The sequence below is a fragment of the Stegostoma tigrinum genome, chromosome 13 (assembly GCF_030684315.1).
Source record: "Stegostoma tigrinum isolate sSteTig4 chromosome 13, sSteTig4.hap1, whole genome shotgun sequence".
Taxonomy (NCBI): Eukaryota; Metazoa; Chordata; class Chondrichthyes; order Orectolobiformes; family Stegostomatidae; genus Stegostoma; species Stegostoma tigrinum.
In genome coordinates, this window is record NC_081366.1 from 74,812,251 (window position 1) to 74,835,747 (window position 23,497).

The 23,497-nt window shown below is 43.1% G+C and overlaps 1 protein-coding gene across 1 annotated transcript in view; it reads right to left on the reverse strand.

Annotated features, from left to right (window-relative positions):
- LOC125458334 (slit homolog 3 protein-like) overlaps nt 1-23,497 on the reverse strand; it is a 623,269-nt gene that overhangs the window by 557,394 nt on the left and 42,378 nt on the right. The window contains exons 2-3 of the mRNA XM_048543536.2: nt 20,532-20,603; nt 15,342-15,413 (exon numbers count right to left, since the gene is read on the reverse strand). Coding sequence (XP_048399493.1) covers nt 15,342-15,413; nt 20,532-20,603 — 144 coding nt within the window. The remainder of the gene's footprint in view (nt 1-15,341; nt 15,414-20,531; nt 20,604-23,497) is intronic.

Consider the following 23,497-nt stretch of genomic DNA (forward strand, 5'->3'; position numbering starts at 1 on the left):
CAGGGAGGTCACCAGCGTAAAGTGTGTTGGCAGCGCAGAGGGCACGCAGGGTTAGTGGTGTCGGGGCTAGGGTGGGTAACGGCAGGCAAGGGGAAATGTTGCAGGAATACCGAGTGTGGCAGTCGCGCGAGCCTCGGTGGGAGATGGGCACAGCAGCTGGAGATACAGTGAGTGTGAGGTATCGGAACTGACACTGGCAGAGTGGGGAAGAAAATTGGCCTTTCTCATACTGCACGTGGCATTCCTAGAGGTGTCAATTCAGATGGCATCCTGAAATTAGGCTTGGCGAGATCTGCTGGTGTGGCATCGACTGAGACAAGAGCAAGTATTGCCTGTGTTCCACTTCTTCCAACAGGACATCCCAAACAATGCCCACAGAGCACACCAATTTCCCCCTGTGTACCACATTGGTGGTAACCGTCAGGAACTGTGCAGGGCAGCAGCTCTGCACTGGATCACTCTTGTCCTGGTGCACATTCGCTTGATCTTCAGGCAAAAAGTGCCCCACAAAACTTGACTTAACCAAATAAAAAGTGTAACATTCAGCCCTTTCTCCTCTCCACATATACTACCCAGGCCTGACTGAATATTTCCAGCATCTTCTATCATCTTTTTAAGAATTCTAGTAAAAATCCACAGTTTTAAATATGTTTTTTGCAAATCTGTAAACTCATCATTTTTCTAAATTAATTGCTAATTTTCTTGACAAATTCTTTGGAAGACTTTGATGGTAAATTACTCTTCATCATGTTCATTTTGGTTACGTTGAGCATTAAGATGACTGCAGATCCTGAATTGCGGATTTCTGCATTATAGAGCTGACCCTCATGCCTTGACAAGATGATAATGGATTCAAATTTTTGCCATCCTTCTCACATATTCCTGGGGACTGGCTCGTTCACTTAATCATGAATGGAAATTATAACTTCATTTGCATGGTTGATCAGAGAATTAACATATAAATTACCTTTGGTAATTGGATTGATACCAAACAAAGTTTACTGATGTCTCTTGGAAATTGTCTCCCATCAGCATTGACAATTTTCCAAGTAAACATTCGGACTCTGTTTTGTGTATTGTACATCATTCTCACAGCGAAAAAGTTTATTATTGACAGAGCCTGGATCAGTTTATCAAATCTTTTAAAAATCTTAGATCACATCTAAGTCCTTTTCTTCTCTCAAAGAAAGCAGATCTAACCTCCTTAACCTTCCTTCACAAATTATTTTTTATTCCAAGTGCATCTTGCTCTGGACCATCTCAAAGTGAACAGTGCTTGGTGATACAGAAATAAAAACTTCTGGAAATACTCAGGTGGACTCGCAGTATCTAAGAAACAAGAGTCAATAATACAAGTCCACTGTGAATCATTGTCAAACTCTGATCCTCTCTCTGCTGATGCTGCCGGACCCCTGTTGCATGTGTCTCAGCACTTCGAATCATACAGCACGAAAACAGACCCTTCGGCCCAACTCATCATGCCGACAAAGTTTCCCAAACTAGACTAGTCCCATATCACTCTAAACCATTCCTATCCAGATGCCTTATAAATGTTGAGATGGAGTAGGATCTGCAAATGCTGGAGAATTTGAGATAACAAGGTGTAGAGCTGGATGAACACCGCAGGCCAAGCAGCATCAGAGGAGCAGGAAAGCTAACATTTTGGGTCTGGACCTTTCTTCAAAAGAAGGGTCTGAAGAAGGGTCCAGACCTGAAACGTCAGCTTTCCTGCTCCTCTGGTGCTGCTTGGCCTGCGGTGTTCATCCAGCTCTACAGCTTGTTACCTTATAAATGGTGTAATTGTACCAGCCTCCAACACTTCCTCTGGAAACTCATTCCATACACACACCACCTTCTGTGTGAAAAACTTGCCCCTCAAGGTCCCTTTTAAATCTTTCTCCTCTCACCTTAACCCTATGCCCTCCGGTTTTGAACTCCCCTCCCCTCGGCTATTCACCTTATCCATGCTCCTCGTGATTTTATAAGCCTCCATAAGGTGATTCCTCAGCCTCCTATACTCCAGGGATTGGAAATCCCAACCTCTCCAGCCTCTCCTTAACACTCAAACCCTTCAGGCCCGGTAACATCCTGGTAATCCTTTTCTGTGTCCTTTCCAATTGAATAATATCCTTCCTCTAAAAGGGCAGGGAACTGACCTTGTTCCTCCATTTCACATGATTAATGGGCTGAAGCTCTCTGTCATGCCATACTTCCACTCCCTCACTCCATGCCCCCTTGACTGCTGTGCCTCCCAGAAAGCTACCTATTTCTTCCGGTTCACCCACCTCTCATTTCTCCTCAGCTCAGACTGAAATGCACAAAGTATGCTGAGATTGGGATCACATGTTCGGGCTGAGGAAGCATCATCTCTGCACCCAGTTAGCCCAGCTCTGTCAAAACTGCGTACATTTTAATGAGTCCACCTCTCATTTTTCTAAACTTCAGTGAATACATGCCCAGGCTCTCCAGACATGACAAAGCTGCTAACCCATGGGTCAGATTGCTCAGCCTTTCTGGCACTCCACAGCAAATATTAAATCCTTACCATTCCTTATCAATCACCTTTGGGTTGTGGGAATCGCTGGCTGGCCAACATTTATTGCCCGTCCCTAGTTGCCCCTTGAGGAGGCGGGGATGAGCTGCTTTCTTGAACCGCTGCAGTCCATGTGCTTTGGGTGGACCCATAATGCCCTTAGGGAGGGAACTGGAACAAGGCTGAATTTTGGTTTTCCCTCCATTCCATGCAAAGGATGAGATCGGGCTCAGCAGGAATTAAATTTTTATTTTGATTTGCTTTATTATTGTCACGTGTACCTAGGTACAGTGAAAAGTTTTTTTTTTGTTCTGCTCGCAGTACAGACACATCATACAAAGCGCATTAGTGTGATAGAACAGAGCGAGGAATACTATGTTATGGGTGCAGAGAAGGTGCACAGCGAGCAAGAGCAGGTCACTTCAAAAGCCCTCTGTGTATTAAGTCAGCCAGCATCCCTCAATAGCATGGGCACCATGTTTAAGGTCCATTGTTTTCCTAAAATAATTGTTGGCCCCACCCAACTCCCAGGACTCCAGGCTCTTTGCCTGTTACTCTTTTAAGCCCCCAACCCTACACCTCACTCTCCTCTTCCCCCCCACCCCCCCGCGACTGACCGACCCTTGACGATCCTGACACTGCATGTGTCCCCATGCCACAAAACACAAGACTGCTGACCTGAGACATAACTGTCTGTGTGGCGTTTGCACATTCTCCCCGTGTCTGCGTGGGTTTCCTCCGGGTGCTCCAGTTTCCCCCCACAGTCCAGCCACGTGCAGGTTAGGATGGATTGGCCGTGCTAAATTGCCTCAGTGTCTCCAGGGATGTGTAGGTTAGGTGTCTTAGCCATGGGAAATGCAGGGATAGGATGTGGGCCTGGGTGGGATGCTCTTCAGAGGATCAGAGATAACTGGTTGGGGCAAACGGCCTGTTTCCGCATGGTAGGAAGTCTATCGATTCTACGTGCAAAGTTTTCTGCTGCCTGCAAATATTCAAACAGTCATGGGATAGGTGGTTTGTATGCATCGCTGACTTTACCTTGACTAGTAATTGTGAAAAGTTTAATGTCGTGTGGATGCAGGCCATTCAGCCCATCGAGGCTGCACCAACCCTCCAAACAGCATCTCATCTAGGCACCACCCCCCACCCTTTCCCAGTAACCCTGCATTTCCCATGGTTAATCCACCTGACCTGCAGATCCCTGGACACTGTGAGGCAATTTAGCATAGCCTATCCACCTAACCCACACACTTTTGGACTCTGGGAGGAAACCGGAGCACCCAGAGGAAAGCTACACAGATACAGGGAAAACGTGCAAACTCCACAGAGACAGACACCCAATGGCAGAATTGAACTCAGGTTCCTAGTACTGGGGGACAGCATTGCTGACCGCTGAGCCACCATGCCAGCACTGAGTAGTCAGGGCGTGCACACCTGTTACAAATCGAAAACTCACCGATGGCTAGCCTGAGTCTTGGCCTATCAGCGATGTTCCATTGACTTTATCCCTGTGTTTCAAATCTCATTCACAAAATCAAAACGTCTTCCCATCTATCATACCTCTGCTTTTGCAGGTCTCATAAATTCCAAACACCCTCACCAACTAACTTTGATTTTGCAAAACACACGATGATTTATCTCATTAATGGATGTGATTACCCTTTCTCCAGACTCTCTAAGCCCTCTAAAGGAAGAAATAAAACCATAGTTGCGAAGCTTCTTTCATCACAAAACCACATGCATTATTTAAATCTCTGGCTGCAATAACTGTAGATGTCTCTACAAAGCTTCAAAGATGGGTCATTCGTTGAAGAAGCTTTTACAACTCTCTCTGTGACCCTGGAAGATAAACATAGGTTCACTTTTAAAGCTAATTAACTTCAAGCTTGTTTGCATCGTACTAAAATCAGAACTGTGCTCTCAAACCAGCCAGCAGCTTTTATCGACAGTAAAGCCTCCGATTCCTAAAATCAGAATTGTGTTCGAAAACATATGAATTAGGTTTTCAGAGCACATTGGTAAGTGTGCGCACATCAATGTATGTTTGATTTCAATTCACAAACCTCTCACCTGTATTTCTCAGTGAGAAAAAAGACATCAAAAGCCGCACCCAATGGCATAAACATAAATGAGGCAGAAAGGGAAGTCTGGAAATTATACCAGCTTGGAGTTGGAGGCGCAGAAACAGAGAGTAATCCAAAAATCAAAAGGAGAAATAGCAAATCACCATTGGAGGAATTGTCCTGAATCAAGGTTAATAGACTTCATAAGATCCCTACAGTGTGGAAGCAAGCCATTCAGCCCATCGAATGCACACCAACCCTCTGAACAGCATCCCACCCTCCCCAGACTGATCCCTGTAATCGTGTATTTCTAATGGTTAATCCACCCAATTTACATGTCCCTGTACACTAACAGCAATTTAGCACAGCCAATCTACACATCTTTGGACTACGGGAGGAAAGCAGAGCACCCGGAGAAAAGCCGCACAGACATGGGGAGAATGCGCAAAACCCCACACAGACAGTCGCCTGAAGCTGGAATCGAACCTGGGCCCCTTGTGCTGTGAGGCTGCAGCACTGACCACCAAGCTGCCCAACTGCAATGAAATGGGGGAAAGGAAATGTTTGCAAGCCTGTGAGAGAACTGAAGGGGGAAGTGAACACATTGAGGTAGGTTTTTCAAACAGCTTTTGACATTATGGGCTGGAATAGATTCTTCTGGGAGTCAGGATTGTAGGAAAACTCGACATTGCTCACATTAGCCTTCGTCCCACGGACTCTCAGAGATCTTGGTGATCTCAAGATGTCTCTCCGATCAACATCTCTCATGATCACCGTCCCCCCCACCAATGACTAACATTCTGACACAGAGATTCAGTCCATGCTGCCAAGGAAGAAAAATCCCACTTTATGTTTCTTCAAAAATTAATTCATGCTTTAAAAGAAAATCAAGTAAAATAAACAAAACAGAAATGCTCTCCAGTCGAGGTACTGGAACCAGAGAGATTAATCCCAAATCCAGAGACACTGTCCATCATGCCCTGAGCTACCCCATTGAGAATCAGGATTTGGTCTTTTCATTTTAATATTTAGCGTGTGGCAGGGGTGGGCCAACAATAAATGGGTTTAATTTAAATAAGTCTGTGTGTTGTTCCCCGAAATGAGGCAAGATTTTGAACACTTTTAATGACCAACACACAACTGCAAGAAAGCTCTTTTCACTCTTGAGCAGCTCTTAAGCCTGTGAACAACGTTCCAAGCATAGGCGCCATGTTGCCGCTTAACTAATTCACTATTTAACACAGCCAGGCAGTTCTGTCACCCCAGATGGCTCCTTGCAGCATAACAGAGGGTCCACGTTGACAGCTTGCACTTCCAGGCCAATCTGCTCAAAGCTTCTTGTAAACAATGTGCCGACTGAATGAGCGCACGAGGTAGACTGGATGCGACTTCAAACCCGTGAAGACAGACAGAGAGAGTGTGAGCATCATTAAATAAACAGAACCTCAGAGCAGTTCTGTGAGAAATATGCACTTTGTAAGTTTCCAGCGCAGTTTCAAAGTAGGCTAACCAGCTTCATGGTGGGGGTGGGGGCGTCAAACTTAATCAGTGAAAAAGGGAGAGAAGGACTAGGTTTCTTAGTGCCTGCTGCACTATAAAGTCTTTACAATAACCTGAGCTAGCTACCATGAAGTGCACCACTGCCAGGATCGGTTTGGGCTAGATGCACTGGAGTTTAGAAGGATGAAATGAGGAGAAGGATCTCTCAAAAACCTGTAAAATTCTATCAGGATTAGATAGGGTGAAAACCATGATTTTCCTGATGATCAAGGAGTCTAGAACACAATCTAAGCGCATAACTTAAGCCATTTAGGACTGAGATGAGAAGAAATTTCTTCATCTAGAGAATGGAGAGCCTGTGGAATTCCCAGCCACAGAAAGCAGTTGAAGAGAAAACACTGAATGCTTTCCAGAAGGAACTAGATAAAATTCTTATGGCACACAGGATCAAAGAGAGAAAGCAGGAACAGGATAGCGAGTTGTATGAGAGATAATGGGAACTGCAGATGCTGGAGAATCCAAGACAACAAAATGTGAGGCTGGATGAACACAGCAGGCCAAGCAGCTTCTCAGGAGCACAAAAGCTGACGTTTCGGGCCTAGACCCTTCATCTCTGATGAAGGGTCTAGGCCCGAAACGTCAGCTTTTGTGCTCCTGAGATGCTGCTTGGCCTGCTGTGTTCATCCAGCCTCACATTTTGTTGTCTAGCGAGTTGTATGATCAGGTAGGATCACATTGAATTGTTGAAGAAGGCTCAAAGACCCAGAGGATCTACTGCAGCTCCTACTCTCTAAGCTTCTGCAAAGTTCCTTTTAAGCCTTGCTGCTCTCATATGCCTTAGCTGTTGAATCATTTTCAGTTTAGGTAAATACCTTTTCACTCTTTTTATAACAAATGATGATTACTGATCACATTCTCATTATTACAATTATTGTTTTATGAATATGATATTTCAGTCAATCAGGAGGGTGTGCAATGGATATACAAGGTGCAGATAACATATGTATACACACACTCACACACACCCATACATAGGGAGGCGATGATCTTCGTGAAGGACTGAATAGGCTCGAGAGCTGAAAGGAGCTCCTACCTTTTCTGCATAACTGTTGCTGTTATGATGCTACTCATGACTGGGGGCCCGGTGGCTCAGTGGCTAGCATTGCTGCCTCACAGCACCAGGGACCAAGGTTCAATTCTGCCCTCGGGTGACTATCTGTGTGGAGTTTGCACATTCTCCCTGTTCCTGTGTGGGTTTGCTCTGGTTTCCTCCCCCACTCAAAAGATGTGCAGGCTCAGTGGGTTGGCTTTGCTAAATTGCCTGCAGTGTTCAGAGATGTGTAGCTTAGGTGGGTTATAGGGGGATAGGTCTGGGGGGGATGCTGGCGTGGGCTTGTTGGGCCGAACTGTAGGGGTTCTATGATTGGTCTGAGGTTTATGGTATATATTGGTATAGAACATCATGATTGTTTAGGACATTCATTTAGCACCTGCTCTTAATGCCACTGTTGAGTTTTATGTGTGGATATGTGGTTTAGATAAATAATTTCAGACAATTGTATCGCTTGTAAATTATTGGAATTGCTAAAAGGCTAATTGTATGCACTGTAAACTGTAGGCTCCAAGATAAAAAGCTACAAAGTTTTTTTTTAATTGTTCTTGCATCTGTAGCAAACTGTGGCAATTTGGAGTGTGACGTCAGTGTTATAACATTTGGAGAGAGATGGAAATGCATTAGGAGCAAGGTTGTTATACCTAGCAAGAATGTACCTCCCATCAAGTAGCTCATACTGATTTGAAGGGCGTGGACAAATGTCCACTTGATCACTCGCCCAATATGTTAGTTTTTCATCCAATGAAGTGAAAATCAGCTGGGTTCTATAAGCTACAATGAGCTATGCTCTGAGCGTTCAGCCACAGCCCAGTATAAAGTCCAGATAAACTATACTTCAGAATACCGAATCAATTATTCTAAAGCTAAATCTATGTGAAAGTTCATCTGTCCTTCTAAAGAAACAAAAACTAATTATAGCAAATAATATCACATAGAATCCTGGCAGTGTGAAAGTAAACCAATTGGCTCTTGACTTTACACTGACCCTTTGAAGGGAGTCCCAGCCAGATCTCCTCTATCCCTACGGCTCTAGATTTCCCCAGGGCTAATCCACCAAGCCTTCACATCCCTGAATACTACGGGCAACTTAGCACACGCAGTCTGCCGAACCTGCAGCTCTTTGGCCTGTGCGAGGAAACCTGCACAGACACAGAGAGAACATGAAAATCCCACACAGACAGTTGCCTGAGGGTGGAGTTGAAGCCTGGTCCATGGAGCTGTGAGGCAGCGATGCTAACCACTGAGCCACACTGTCTCTCCTCCCACCAGCCACTGCACCACCCCCCCCCCCCCCACAACATTGAGGGTCATCCAATGCTAACTGACTACATTATTTTGAATAACATGAATATTAAGTAAATAAATAAATGAAAAATAGTTTAAACAGCTGCGGTAACTTTACAGATATTTAGTAAATTCATACTGTTTGCAATGCACACTCCAATAATTCAGTTTAAATCTGGGAGCCGTAGGCTGGGATATACTGTGGCATGTGCATTGTATGTTCAAACGCGGCTGTGTAGCATAGATTATGTGTCCATAGTAAATTAACATGTATCAATTATAATACATTGTGTGCATTATGCAGCATTTAACAACATAATTTTGATGATAATCTTGACGCTATTGACAGAATGTTTGTGTTGCTTGCCATCTGTATTCCCTATGTGTATCCAGTGCTTGTGGAATTTATTATACACAATTAATTTCCCTGTTAATATTAACATTTATTATCCTTACCTTACAATGCCTGTCACATAGAAGGAAGGAAAGCAGCGCAATGTAATTGTGAATATTAGAGAATTAAGTGCAGAGAAGCCTCAATCATCCGCACTACTATTATCTACATTTTCAATTATCTGTAAGGGTTTCAGAGCGAGTTGCTAGGACAGTCAAAGTGCAAGCTTAGTTTTGAATTGATTTTCACAGGCTCTGGGTTATTGATCCCATGGGATACAAAGCTGTTACTTGAATGTCCAGTACCTGATCCAACTTATTAACCCTGCACCCCTGATATCTGGTGTTAAATTAAATGACCGATGGGAATTCAACACTGAGGTCTGGAAGACCGAGGTAACTTAGATTGCTCGTACTTTTGCTTTTCAAGAATTTCTAAAATAGAAAATGGTAAGGCGAACACAATTAAGGAGTCGGAATAGAAGTCAGAAATTACAATTAACTCACTATGCCAGCCTATGTATAGGGGATTCAGTTATCTGCCAATTTGCATGATCTATCAAGAGGAGATCTGTTCCATTATGGTAGATAATTGAGGCTCCCCTGTTAAATAGACATTGTATATTAGAACTGATAACAAAATAGCTGGGAGTGATTCTGCTGTAACACTGAATTATTGCCACATAATCTCCTACCAGCTCTCTGTGGTCTGACATTTAATTTTGGTCAGTAGCATTGGGAGACACAGGCAACATTATTTATTAAGATTGTAAACCTGCTCACTCAACCCCTTCCAAATATGTTAACTCATTAGAATTACAGAGATGTACAACAATGGGAACAGACCCTTCGGTCCAACTCGTCCATGACAACCAAATAGCCTAAATTAATCTAGTCCCATTTGCCAGCATTTAGCTCTAACCCTTTCCTGTTCATACACCCATCCAGATGCCTTTTAAATATTGTAATTGTACCAGCCTCCACCACTTCCTCTGGCAGCTCATTCCATACACGCACCACCCTCTGCGTGAAAAAGTTGCCCTTAGGTCCCTTTTAAAACCTTCCCCTCTCACCTTAAACCTATGCTCCCTAGTTTAGAACTCCCATACCCTGGGGGAAGGACCTTGGCTGTTCACCCTATCCATGCCCCTCATGATTTTCTCACCTTCTATTAGGGCACATCTCCCCCCCTCAGCCTCTGACGCTCCAGGGAAAATAGCCCCAGCCTATTCAGCCTCTCCCTGTAGCTCAAACCCTCCAACCCTGGCAACATCCTTGTAAATCTTTTCTGAACCCTCTCAAGTTTCACAACATCATTCCTAGAGCAAAGAGACCAGAACTGACGGCAGTATTCTTGAAATAATCAGGAAATCTTCACAAGGCTGTCAGGCTTAGGACCAAGCTTGGAAAAATGTGATCAATTTTGAGAAGGAATACTTCCAAAAACTCCAACCATGCAATCATATGCCACGGGAGGAGGTCATTTTACCAACGAGAGAAAGAATCATAGAATCAGAGAGCGAAACAGGAGACCAATCAGTCCATCATACCAATACTGGCTCTTTGAGAAGTCTATTACCAATTAGCCCTACTCCATGACATTTTTTATTGTAATCCTGCAATGTTTTGGCTTCGAATATTTACCCAATTTGTTCTGAAAGATAGTTGATCCTCCTTCCACCCCATCTCAGGTAGCAGACATCGAATCATAACAGCTCACTGTGTGAAATTATCGTTTTCTCTTGTTACTTATGGTTTCTTTGCAAAATACTTTAAATCTGCATCTTCTGCTCATGATACGCCAGCCAGTGAGGGGTTCAGGTGGCACAGTTGTAGCATGCACACCTCGGAGCCAAAAGGATGAGGCTCAACTCCCACTCGCTCTAAAGGTGTGCAATAGCACATCTGAACAGTTTGATAAAAATATCTCCTCCAGTCAGCAGAAGCAGGATCTGCTGACACAAACATATGAGACAGAAAATAACAGAAGCAAATGTGGTCTGTGGTGGAGGAAGTAGGTAAAGATTTGTTGGAAATGTAAATACTAGCATGGACCTATTGGTCGGAATGCTCAGTTTCTGTACTCTATGTGCTGTACATTATTTTGCCTTTATTGCCATTGTAAACTACAGTGTAAGAATCAAAAACAAAGTTGCTGGAAAAGCTCAGCAGGTCTGGCAGAATCTGTGAAGGAGAAAACATGTTTTGGGTTGGGTGACCCTCCCATATGAATGTCTACTATTACCAATGCCAGATCATAACAGTGCATCTACTAAAGAGAATGGTTGGAAGATCTTGGAGTGGTGGGAGATATAAGACATATCATTGTTCCACCATCCAACATCAGCATCCCTCACCACAATCCAATATTGCTCATGTAAAGTGCAACTTTTTCAAGCAGCGAGTCGTGTGTGTGTATGGAATAAGTTGTCACAGGAAGCGGTGGAGGCTGGTACAATTCCAACACTTAAAAGGCATCTCGATGGGCACATGAGCAGGAAGGATTGAGAGGGATAAGGGACAAATGCTGGCAAATGGGACTAGATTAATGTGGGATATCTGGTCAGCATGGGCAAGCTGGACCGAAGGGTCTGCTTCCATGCTACACAGCTCTATGATTACGTGTGCGAAATATGCACCATTTATTTATCTGACAACCCTTAGTAACTCATAAGAGATGGTGATAAAAGAAGGACTGTTCTGCTTGTCATCAGTACAGGTCCCAATTACGACAGAGCTCTGCTATGACAGACATATGGTTCGTTCGATTTTATCGCAGACTGGGGATACGCAACTCTTGACAAAGCAACATGATCAAGCTGTTCCCAATAAAACTTGTGTGAGGTCTTCATCTAATGTGTGCTCTAATTACAATGGACACTCCAGCTTGTTTGGTTTTGGTTAGAAGAATAGACATGGAAGTATTTTAAGCAGGCAAAGGTTTTGTATTCCAGCAAAAACAAGCCACTGCAGTGCTTATTATCATTGCAGAGTAATTGCAGTGTAACAATTCTAACTGTCAAATTTTCTCTTTCCCCTCTACTGGCTGTTTTGGCATTGGGATATGGTCACTGTTCGAGAGACTGGGTATCAAAACTCCGTTTGTGAAAGATGTGGCTCACATCCAGGTAGAAATGCGAGAGCTTATTGCTTCACAGGACAAGACGTGCCAAGAATCGATTAGCTGTACAATCTCAGGCACGAATAGCAACCCAGCTTCATTCAATTTGTGAACTTTTCACTTTCACTTTTGAAACAACTTTGACTTACATTTGTTTAGTGCATTTAACGTAGCCCAACATCCCAATGTAATTTCAATAACAACAGTGATACCAAATACCAAGACCACAGAAATAGATGTTGCAACAGATGACTAAAAATAATCATAGGGATGTATAAGGAGCATCTTTAAGTGTTTGAGACTGGAAAAGAGATGGAACTGTTTCAGGAGAGGATTTCAAGCCGAGAGCTCAGGGAACAATAAGTGGAGTAATTAAATCTGGGAATGTGCTACAGGCCAGAATTGGAACACTACATAAATCTCAAAAGCATACAGGGATGGTGGCAACTTCACAGTTAAAGAGGGCTTAGGCAACAGACAAGTTCTGAAGTAAGGATATGATCTTAACATAAATATGCTTTAAAATGGTTGGCCAATGCAGATCAGTGAGCTACAGAGTGAGAGGTGACTAAGATTTGGAGCACGTTGACATGCAGCAACAGAGCTTTGGAGACAGCACAAGTTTATGTAGGGTAAAAAAAATAGGAGGCTAACCACTAGAAGCATCAAGTCTATTAGTACGTAAATTGTGGATGACTTGATGAGCTGAGATAGGGAAGAGTTAAATGGTATGGTGTAAAAGAATACAGGTGACCAACCTATCAGTCAAGTACGTCAGCCAATTGGACAGCCAGCTAACCATTTCTTCAGTCTGCTTGAAAGGCTTCAATGTGTCCATTTTTAGAGTCTGTAATGGCACACCTGAGCAATGACATCTCGTTATGAATGCTTGGCTGAACTTCAAACCTACGAATGGATCCCATTCAGTGAGGGTGTTTAAAAAGCTGTGAAGAGCCAAATAGCTACGTTGCATTTACAGTTTTATGAAATTAAAATAAGTTTATATTTCCTTGAATTAATTTTTCAATGCATATGTATTTATTTAGGCAAGGTTACGTGCTATTGAGAACATTAATGCATGCATTCAACTGCAGTACATATGCTTGTCATGGCTAGAGGCTTTATGAGCATTTCAGAGGCTTGCCAGTGTTACAGTGGGATTCACTGGTTCTCTATTTAGCGAATACCATAAGAGTGGTTCTGGATGAGGCACTGGTGCTTTAAATGCAGCAAGGGTGGGATTGGCTGGTATGGGTGTGTATGGGTGAGGGCTAGGAGAACTCCAAAGCAATAAAGACAAATGTGAAGGGGATTGTGGGAAATCTGGCCCGAAAGTGGAGTTATCGAAGAGCAGACATCAGCTCAACGCATGGCAGAGTAGAGGTGACTGAGTCTATTTCCACACTTATCTAGGAATAAACAGCACATCAGTACAATGGTTAATGGAAGCACTGAGCTATTTTGTAAGGGAGTAAAAAGACAAGGAATCATATCAAGATAATAAAATGTGAGGCTGGATGAACACAGCAGGTCAAGCAGCATCTCAGGAGCACAAAAGCTGACGTTTTGGGCCTAGACCCTTCATCAGAGAGGGGGATGGGGAGAGGGAGCTGGAATAAATAGGGAGAGAGGGGGAGGCGGACCGAAGATGGAGAGTAAAGAAGATAGGTGGAGAGAGTATAGGTGGGGAGGTAGGGAGGGGATAGGTCAGTCCAAGGAAGACGGACAGGTCAAGGAGGTGGGATGAGGTTAGTAGGTAGCTGGGGGTGCGGCTTGGTGTGGGAGGAAGGGATGGGTGAGAGGAAGAACCGGTTAGGGAGGCAGAGACAGGTTGGACTGGTTTTGGGATGCAGTGGGTGGGGGGGAAGAGCTGGGCTGGTTGTGTGGTGCAGTGGGGGGAGGGGACGAACTAGGCTGGTTTAGGGATGCAGTAGGGGAAGGGGAGATTTTGAAACTGGTGAAGTCCACATTGATACCATATGGCTGCAGGGTTCCCAGGCGGAATATGAGTTGCTGTTCCTGCAACCTTCGGGTGGCATCATTGTGGCACTGCAGGAGGCCCATGATGGACATGTCATCTAGAGAATGGGAGGGGGTGTGGAAATGGTTTGCGACTGGGAGGTGCAGTTGTTTGTTGCGAACTGAGCGGAGGTGTTCTGCAAAGCGGTCCCCAAGCCTCCGCTTGGTTTCCCCAATGCAGAGGAAGCCACACCGGGTACAGTGGATACAGTATACCACATTGGCAGATGTGCAGGTGAACCTCTGCTTAATGTGGAATGTCATCTTGGGGCCTGGGATAGGGGTGAGGGAGGAGGTGTGGGGACAAGTGTAGCATTTCCTGCGGTTGCAGGGGAAGGTGCCGGGTGTGGTGGGGTTGGAGGGCAGTGTGGAGCGAACAAGGGAGTCACGGAAAGAGTGGTCTCTCCGGAAAGCTGACAGGGGAGGGGATGGAAAAATGTCTTGGGTGGTGGGGTCAGATTGTAAATGGCGGAAGTGTCGGAGGATGATGCGTTGTATCCGGAGGTTGGTAGGGTGGTGTGTGAGAACGAGGGGGATCCTCTTAGGGCGGTTGTGGCGGGGGCGGGGTGTGAGGGATGTGTTGCGGGAAATACGAGAGACGCGGTCAAGGGCGTTCTCGATCACTGTGGGGGGAAAGTTGCGGTCCTTAAAGAACTTGGACATCTGGGATGTGCGGGAGTGGAATGTCTTATCGTGGGAGCAGATGCGGCGGAGGCGGAGGAATTGGGAATAGGGGATGGAATTTTTGCAGGAGGGTGGGTGGGAGGAGGTGTATTCTAGGTAGCTGTGGGAGTCGGTGGGCTTGAAATGGACATCAGTTACAAGCTGGTTGCCTGAGATGGAGACTGAGAGGTCCAGGAAGGTGAGGGATGTGCTGGAGATGGCCCAGGTGAACTGAAGGTTTGGGTGGAAGGTGTTGGTGAAGTGGATATCGATGGGTCCAGATCACAGGGCCGATTATAATCAGGCAGTGAAGAATAAGAGAGATGATTCCCACTGTCCTGTCGAGCATACAGTGAAAATGCTGTCAATAACACAAGGCGAATGAAATTTCGAGCACAAGTAGCAGAGAATGGGACGGATTATTGTTGGTCCAAGCATGCCATGACAATTTTCATTTTAAGTTACAGTCTCTTGCTCACACTTCATAACAGCTTCTGATGGCACCTTCCCTTTGCAAGAAATTAATGCTTTATGATATACAAGAGGTTGAAAAGTTTGATCCAACTCAGAAAACAGAGACAGGAGAGAGAAACAATCCTTAAAATAGATTGTAATAGTGGTTCATCAATGAGAGTGTGTAAAGTAACTCACAGTCTTTCTAACTGCTTCAGATCCTGGAAGGCTCCTCTTTCGATCACGTTGATCTGGTTCTCCTCAAGATGTCTGCAACGGAATAAAGGAAATGGTCAGACACTGGACCTCCTCTCTCTTTTCACTCTTCTCCCCAAAGTCAGGATAAAGTTTTCACTGAAAACAAAATTTCCTGGAGATCACAGTGCGACAGGCAACATCCATGGAATGAAAACAAGCTAACATTTCGAGTCTAGATGACTCTTCACCTAGACTCAAGATGTTAGACTGCTCCCTCTCCACGGATGCTGCTGACCCACTGTGATCTCCAATGTTTTTTGTTTCCAACACAGATTCTAGCTTCTACAAAAATTTGTTCTGACAAAATTTTCACACTTTAAGTAGCATATGTTTTGGACCAGACCCTTTCAACATATTCAAACATTAGTCTAGACCCAACTATTTCTTATTTTAAAGGTAAATATAAGGTGTTGTGTTTTAGACACAATTCCATTGGTCAAACTACCAGATTTAGAGAAAAACACGTTTATTCATTCACTGTAGTTAAAATACAACAACAAAAGAAAGAATTGGAATAACTTAACTCTATTGGAAACATAACCCCATAATGGATACAGTGACTATTACGAATTAACTGTTCCAATATGGTAACATCCCATAAACACATCCCTCGGCAAAAGGTAAATTCAGAAAACAGATGTTGTCTCGTATGCATCTGCAGTAGCAGGAAGAGAGCCCCCAGCTTTTGGCTATAACCAAGAGAGGGGAAAAATAGCTATCACTTTTGCAAGACCACAACAGCAACTGCAGACAACTAAAACTAAAAATCCTGGCACTGTGGGAGCTTGACCACGCCCATTCAGGCTGCTTCTCTTGTTTCAACTTTAAAACAAAATGCAAGTCTCACAAGTTGTTTACTTGAGTGGCTCTGGTAGACTGCTCTGTAGCCCTCACTTAAAACCTTTCTTCAAAGAAAAACAGGACAAAGTACACCTCTTAAAGCTGCAGTATGGTCACATCAATGAATATATGTTATGGCAGGGCAATGCTCCTAATGTAAGGGACTGATCATCAGTTTAGACATTATACACAGTTTGTTCCAACAGCAAGATACCCATGCCCACAACTCTTGCAACGCAAAATCATTTTTGAAATTTAACCTTTTCATACTCTCTGGGCATTTTCTTACCAAACCTGACACTTCCATCTGAAAACAACACAAGCTTTCATCACCAAAAGGGTATCTGCTGATGACAGGGTAAATTCCAGTGATCACAGACTTTTGAATGTGGAGGACTGGGTGATATCTTGATGGAAACAATGAGAGATTATGTTTGCGTGTTGAGAAGGGTAGTTTGTATTCTGATGCACAGGACTCTGGGGAGGAAAGCATTTTTCACTTTCTGCTCCTGGCATCCAACATTCAGTGTTGCTATGTCACTAACAGTCAGAGAAGAGATGCTTCCAACAGGGAACACCATTGGAAAGCCAATGCAAATAATGGGACAGTGGTCACTGGGAGCTTTATGAAGAGTGAGTTGTTAGTGCCCAAGATTTCATCAGGAATTTATTCAGTTTGCAGTATTATGTTAATGACTGTGATTCAAGGGCTCAGAGAAGAGAGACAGAAATGACCTCCCTCTCTACTTTCTCTCCCTGTGACAATGTATTATAGTGCACAATAAAACAATAGTACAAAAGCAATAAATTGATTTGGATATTGCTGAGACAGTCATTTTCATTCCCTATGGGCCAGGAGATGTTCATCCTATTATTATGAGCTGCATGCAACCGTCAGAATTAAAGATACAGTATCTAAACCATTGTACCAACCCATCCTCTCAGGATAATGTCAACATCCCCAACTTTACTGGTTATTTTAAAAGGGTAATAGCTTTACAGTATGTGTCACACAATGCCAGAAGGATAGGTTCCGCAGCATCAAGTAAATGTGGTTTTAATTCTTTTCACAATGATAACCATTACTAACACATATGATTTTGACTTATGTTGTACAACATTCATTTTAAAACCCTTGACAATATTCCCTTGATAGTATCACACAAAGATCCCACACAGAAGAGTTCACAGGCACACAGTCAACAAGATTATTAGTTTCAGAAATAGCAAGAACTGCAGATGCTGGAGTTAGAGCTGGAGAACACAGCAGGCCAGGCAGCATCAAAGGAGCATGTAAGTTGATGTTTCGGGTTGGGACCCTTCTTCAGAAAAACATTTCCTGCTCCTCTGATGCTGCCTGGCCTTCTGTGTTCGTTCAGCTCCACACAGTGCTATCTCAAGATTGGAAATTTGCATTCTACCCTGGACTAAATTGGGGTGGACGCTAGGAGGTTGTTTCCGTTAGGCAGGGAGACTAGGACCCGTGGGCACAGCCTTAAAATTAGAGGGGGTAAATTTAAAACTGAAATGAGACAACATTTCTTCAGCCAGAGAGCGGTGGGCTTGAGGAATTCATTGCCGCAGAGTGCAGTGGAGGCCGGGACGTTGGATGCCTTCAAGGCAGAGATCGACAAATTCTTGATCTCAGAAGGAACCAAGGGCTACGGGGAGAGTGCAGGGAAGTGGAGTTGAAATGCCCATCAGCCAGGATTTAAACGGCAGGGTGGACTTGATGGGCCGAATGGCCTTACTTCCACTCCTATGTCTTATGGTCTTATGGTCTTATGGTTCACCTCAATAGATTTTAGACGATTCGAGAAATAGTGCCATCTGATGTAGAGGCAGAACTACTACCAGCATTCATCGATATTACAGGAACCATCATAGAGCATTTGGTCATAGCAAATGATACTGTACATAAAGAACTGGTGTTTAACTAATGGGATTGCAGGGGGCATGTTTTTAAGGAGAGAAGAGAGAGGTTTTAAAAAGGCATGAGGGCAAATGTTTTACACAAAGGGTGATTTGCATGTGGAATGAACTTCCAGAGGAAGTGATAGATGTGGGTACAGTTAAAATGTTTAAAAGACATTTGGATGTGTACATGATTAGGAAAGGTTTGGAGGTAAAAGGGCTAGGAGCAGGCAGGTGGGATTAATTTAGTTTGGCGATATGTTCAGGACGGACTGGCTGGACTGAAGGGTCTGTTTCCATGCTGTATGACTCCGTGACCCTACAAACTTTCATGAGAGTCAGGACACACCCAAATGCTTCTGTATCTAAAACTAGCTGAATTTCTATGCACTATCCTTTGTTAGAAATTCTGTTAGGCATGATCAAAACAACAGCTCTAATGTGATGTAGTAATCCAAAGGTGCCCACAGAATCTAATCATAAAATATGGTTTAAGACTGGGGACAAGACAATTGAAAATTTATTTTAAACAGTGTGTGACAATTTCCATTTGTTGTTTTGGAAAGATTGAATTCAGAGCTACCATATCCATGACATCTCTTGCATCATTATCTCCTCTTCATTTTTGTTATACAATTTTAATCTTTTAAATGAAGCCTCCGACAACATTCAGCCTCAATACGCTGTGAAAAAGACAGCAATATATGCAGTATAAATGTGCACAGTTAAGTGTGGAAAATGAAAATTGTTGTCAGTGATGTCCTGTAGCTCCAGTCCTTGGAGCTACACTTTTTATGCTCTGTTCTTGAAAGAAAGAGCACTGTAAATGTCATAAAAGCCAAAAGAACTGCAGACGCTGTAAATCAGGAACAAAAACAAAGTTGCTGGAAAAGTTCAGCAGGTCTGGCAGCATCTGTGAAGGAGAAAACAGAGTTAACATTTTGGGTCCGGTGGCCCTTCCTCAGAACACAATGCCATGTTCAATGAAGTGCAACTGAGCTTTTACTGGATTACTAAGTCGTAATTAGAGCTGAATAACCACCTTGGCTTTGAAAGAGTCCTTTAAGAAATAATTTATAGTATTAAAAAAAATGGATCTTCTGAAAAATTATAATAAAGTTCAATGATATTTCAGCTTCGGCTTTAATCTCATAGTCAAGTACAAATCTTTACTTCACTCTCTGTAAAATGTTTAAAACAAGATTGAACAAAAAATATTTTTATCAGTCCGTCCAGAGCTTCTATCATACGCCTCTAGAACAGGTGTGACTTGAAGCTCGGCATCCCAGTTCAGAGATAGGGATGCTACCACTGCACCACAAGATTAAAAAGTTACAGTGTTGTTTTACTTTTGCGTTTTTTTGACTCTGAGAATCTCTCAGCATGATTGTCTGCTAAGATTGCTTGGCGATCTTCTGTTGCTGAACAGCAGAAATTTCCTTATACCAGATACAGAATGTTTTTTATCACATATTCGGGGAAATTGTCATCTCAGAGTTTGCGACATCTTTGTGAACAATTTTCTTCAAGTTCAACAGCAAGAACTGTTGCCTTCCCTTCGATGCAAAATCTGAGCCAAAAAAAACTGCAGAATCAAATGCACTGTGAAGCTGTTGCAACCTTACTTTGTAAGGTATTGATCTTAGTGTGTAAATACAAACTAAACACAACAGCTTTAATCCACACTACTTGGGAATTGCAGTTTGTACTAAGTGGAAAAAAATAGCTTGTTTATACAAGTTATAAATAAAGTCTTTAATTCAAACTATTTGGGAATTGCAGTTTGTAATAAGTAGTGAAATTAGATAACATAATACATGTGATTTCCAAAAATGATGCTACATTAAATAAGAGAAATTCAGTAAGCGAACTGGTACACAATATGATGAAATAATGAAATACAGAAGGAGGGTGCAGCTGGTCTGGATAACCAGTCAATTTGAATACACTGAAAAATAGCATTTGATAAAAGTCAACATTCCTCCAGGAGTCATAATAGGTTGCTCATAAGTTGTTATCTTTCCTTTGCATTTAAAGTGCAAATACTATTGGCATTTCTCCGATGAGATTACATGATATTTTAAGTTACTAGACTTCCATGCATTTCTGGGGCTCTGATTCATATTCAGACACAACAGAATTTGCAAAGGCCTCCCACTGATGACTGATGAAGATATTGGGCACCACGTGTTTCAGCTATGGGAGCACAGCCCCTGCAAGTGCTGTGGGCTCAGCAAACAAATCTCAGGTCCCCTAACTCATAATGGCACAAAGAAGGTGGGATGAAGCAAACTGAATAAAAGCAGGCTTTCGTCTTTTGTTTGGTCATTTACGAATTTCACAGGGGGACTCACACATGGGCTGAAATGTACTTACAAAACCCGAAGATTCTTCAGTCCAACAAAGTCCATCTTTGAAATCCGTGTAATGTTGTTCTTGTCCAGATCACTGTGAAATAAAGAAGACCAATTGATAGGATGCTTTGGTATTGGGTTACTATTGGCGTCAGTGATTCTAAACAATAAAAGTTCACCAAATGCAGAACTGCATCAAAATGCATTACTGAGCCTCATAAGCATGCTGTTACTTCTTCATTTAACAAAGAAATATGTTATACACAGACACAAAAGCATTTTCCCATTAAATTGTCTTCTAAACAGTTTCGAGATAGTGGGAACTGTCAATGTTGGAGAATCCGTGATAACAAAGTGTAGAGCTGGATGAGCACAGCAGGCCAGGCAGCATCTTAGGAGCACAAAAGCTGACGTTTCGGGCCTAGAAGGGTCTTTGTTAAATACACTTTGTTAACACCGTGTGAAGCTGGATGAACACAGCAGACCAAGCAGCATCAGAGGAGCAGGAAAGCTTGACGTTTCGGGTCGAGACCTGTCTGTCTCCTCTCACCCTATCTTCTCCTTTACCCATCTTCTGTCCACCTCCCCCGTCTCCCTATTTATTCCAGAATCCCCTTCCCCTCCCCCCATTTCTGAAGAAGGATCTCAACCCGAAATGTCAAACTTTCCTGCTGCTCTGATGCTGCTTGGCCTGCTGTGTTCATCCAGCTTCACACCGTGTTATTCTAAATAGTTTAGCTCGAGTTTATGACATGAACTACAATTACCTCTGGATCTTCATTCAGCTCAACCAAATGCATTGCAATAGTTAAAAAAAATCAAAGGGGCAAACAGGCTGGCAATATATTGGTCCTTCATATTTTTAACCCCATCCAATATTTTTTATACTGATGTTCACGGAGAATTGTAGTTCGATCCTTTTCGAGACATTCATTCAGCTCACTGCTGTCTGCATTTGGTTTGAAATTATGTTATTTGGCAGTATTTCCACATTAATAGAAAGTAATAAAAAACTGACCCTATGAAAAATTGGCTATAGATTTGCCAAGAGTCAATTTCACATGCTGGCATTAACCAGTTTCATCCTCCAGAGTTTAATGTACGGCATATTACAAAGAGCAAACATCTGCAAAATATGCTTACAGCAGCATAATCAATGCTGAAGCTTAGCTGATGTCCATCCAAGCTTTGCTCTCGGATTATGAATCATTCAACCAAAATTCTACCTAGCGACTCACTGCCAACCATCTATTATTCTGCAACTAATAGGAGGAGTATGGGCTCAGCCAGGAATGAAGAGGATTAATTTGATTATAGTGTGCGGCTATTGCTCTGTGATTATATTCAACACTTAAGCCCATGTTTTATCTACAGCTCCATTGTGTTAGCACTTCTTGATTCCTCATAATACGGATAGTCCCTTGTGTCTTGCATTTATCTGCCATACCCAGTCCATTGCACAGTGATGCTTGTATTTCCTCACCTTTGCAAGGTAAGGGCCAGGAACTCCACATACCAGAAAGCAAACCCAATGTCAAAGACGAAGGATTTTGTTGGTGATTCTTATCATTTAACAGACCTCACCTCTTGTCCCAGTCAAAGCATTCAGTCAGAAGACTGTTGGTTCAAGTCCAACTCCAGAGGGAGATAACTTAAGCTGGAACTTTACTGCATTGCATTGTTGGAGGTACTACCATTTGGGTGAGGCTCTATCTTGTTCCTTCACATGGATGGAAAAGGTTCCATTCCACTATTCAAAGAAGAGTTAGGAAGTCTTGCTCATGTCTTGGGCAATAAGTTTTTCCCTCAGCCAATATAACTGACAATCAAGCTGCTGTTACTTTACTGCTTATCAAATTTTGCCTTGTACAACATGGCCGCTGGGTTTCATTCATCCCTACAGTGTGGAAGCAGGCCATCGAGTCGACACCGATCCGACATGGGGCGACTGCACTCCAGAAAGTGTGGGGCATCCTGAAGAGACGATTGGTTTCTTGAAACACAGCTTCTTTCCTTGTTGCTGTTTTTCCCTAAACAGATATAATTCTTCATTTTAACACGTATTTTCTGCACTTTGCAGAGCACCAGAGTATCAGTGAAGTAAATCCCAAGGCACTGCCTCATACAAACACAACTCCATCCGCACCAATATCTGAGAAGAGTGTTTAACCAGATGGGCACGCCGCGCTATGAAACTTTAGCCACGTAGAATAAACTGTTTGAAATCTGACATTCCTGATTTGCCACAGTGATCAATTTAATGGCATGAGTTGCTCCTGTTTCTGCATATAGGTCAGCCCACTCTTGAGCAAACACGCTCGATGGACTACAAAGGATTTTAAACGCTCTCAGAAAGCACATTACAAATTCACCACCGGTTTGGTTCCTCATTAATGGGAACAAAGTTGTCATTCCGCAGTTCAATCTGGATGCCTCACACCTCAAGTATTCATCACACTTCACTTATCTGTGTCTGAGATCTCTCAGTGACATGTTCTTGCTGTTAAACATTTCTTTTGAACTGCTCTTTCCAATATCACAGGCCAAGAAAAGCGGATGGACATAGAACACAGAACAATACAGCACAGTACAGGCCCTTCAGTCCATGATGTTGTGCTGACCTATTATCCTACTAAAATCAAATTACCCTGCATACCTTACATTTTACTATCATCCATGTGCCTACCCAAGAGTTGCTTAAAACTCTCTAAAAGTATCTGACTTCACTACCACTGCCGGCAGTGCATTCCACATGCTCACCACTCTCTGTGTCAAGAACCTACCTCTGACATCTCCCCATACCTTCCTCCAATCACCTTAAAATTATGACCCCTCATAGTAGTCATTTCTGCCCTGGGAAAAACTCTCTGAATATCCACTCTATCAGTGCCTCTCATCATCTTGTACACCTCTATCAAGTCACCCCTCATCCTTCTTCGCTCCAAAGAGAAAAGCCCTAGCTCCCTCAGACTTTCTCCATAAGGCCTG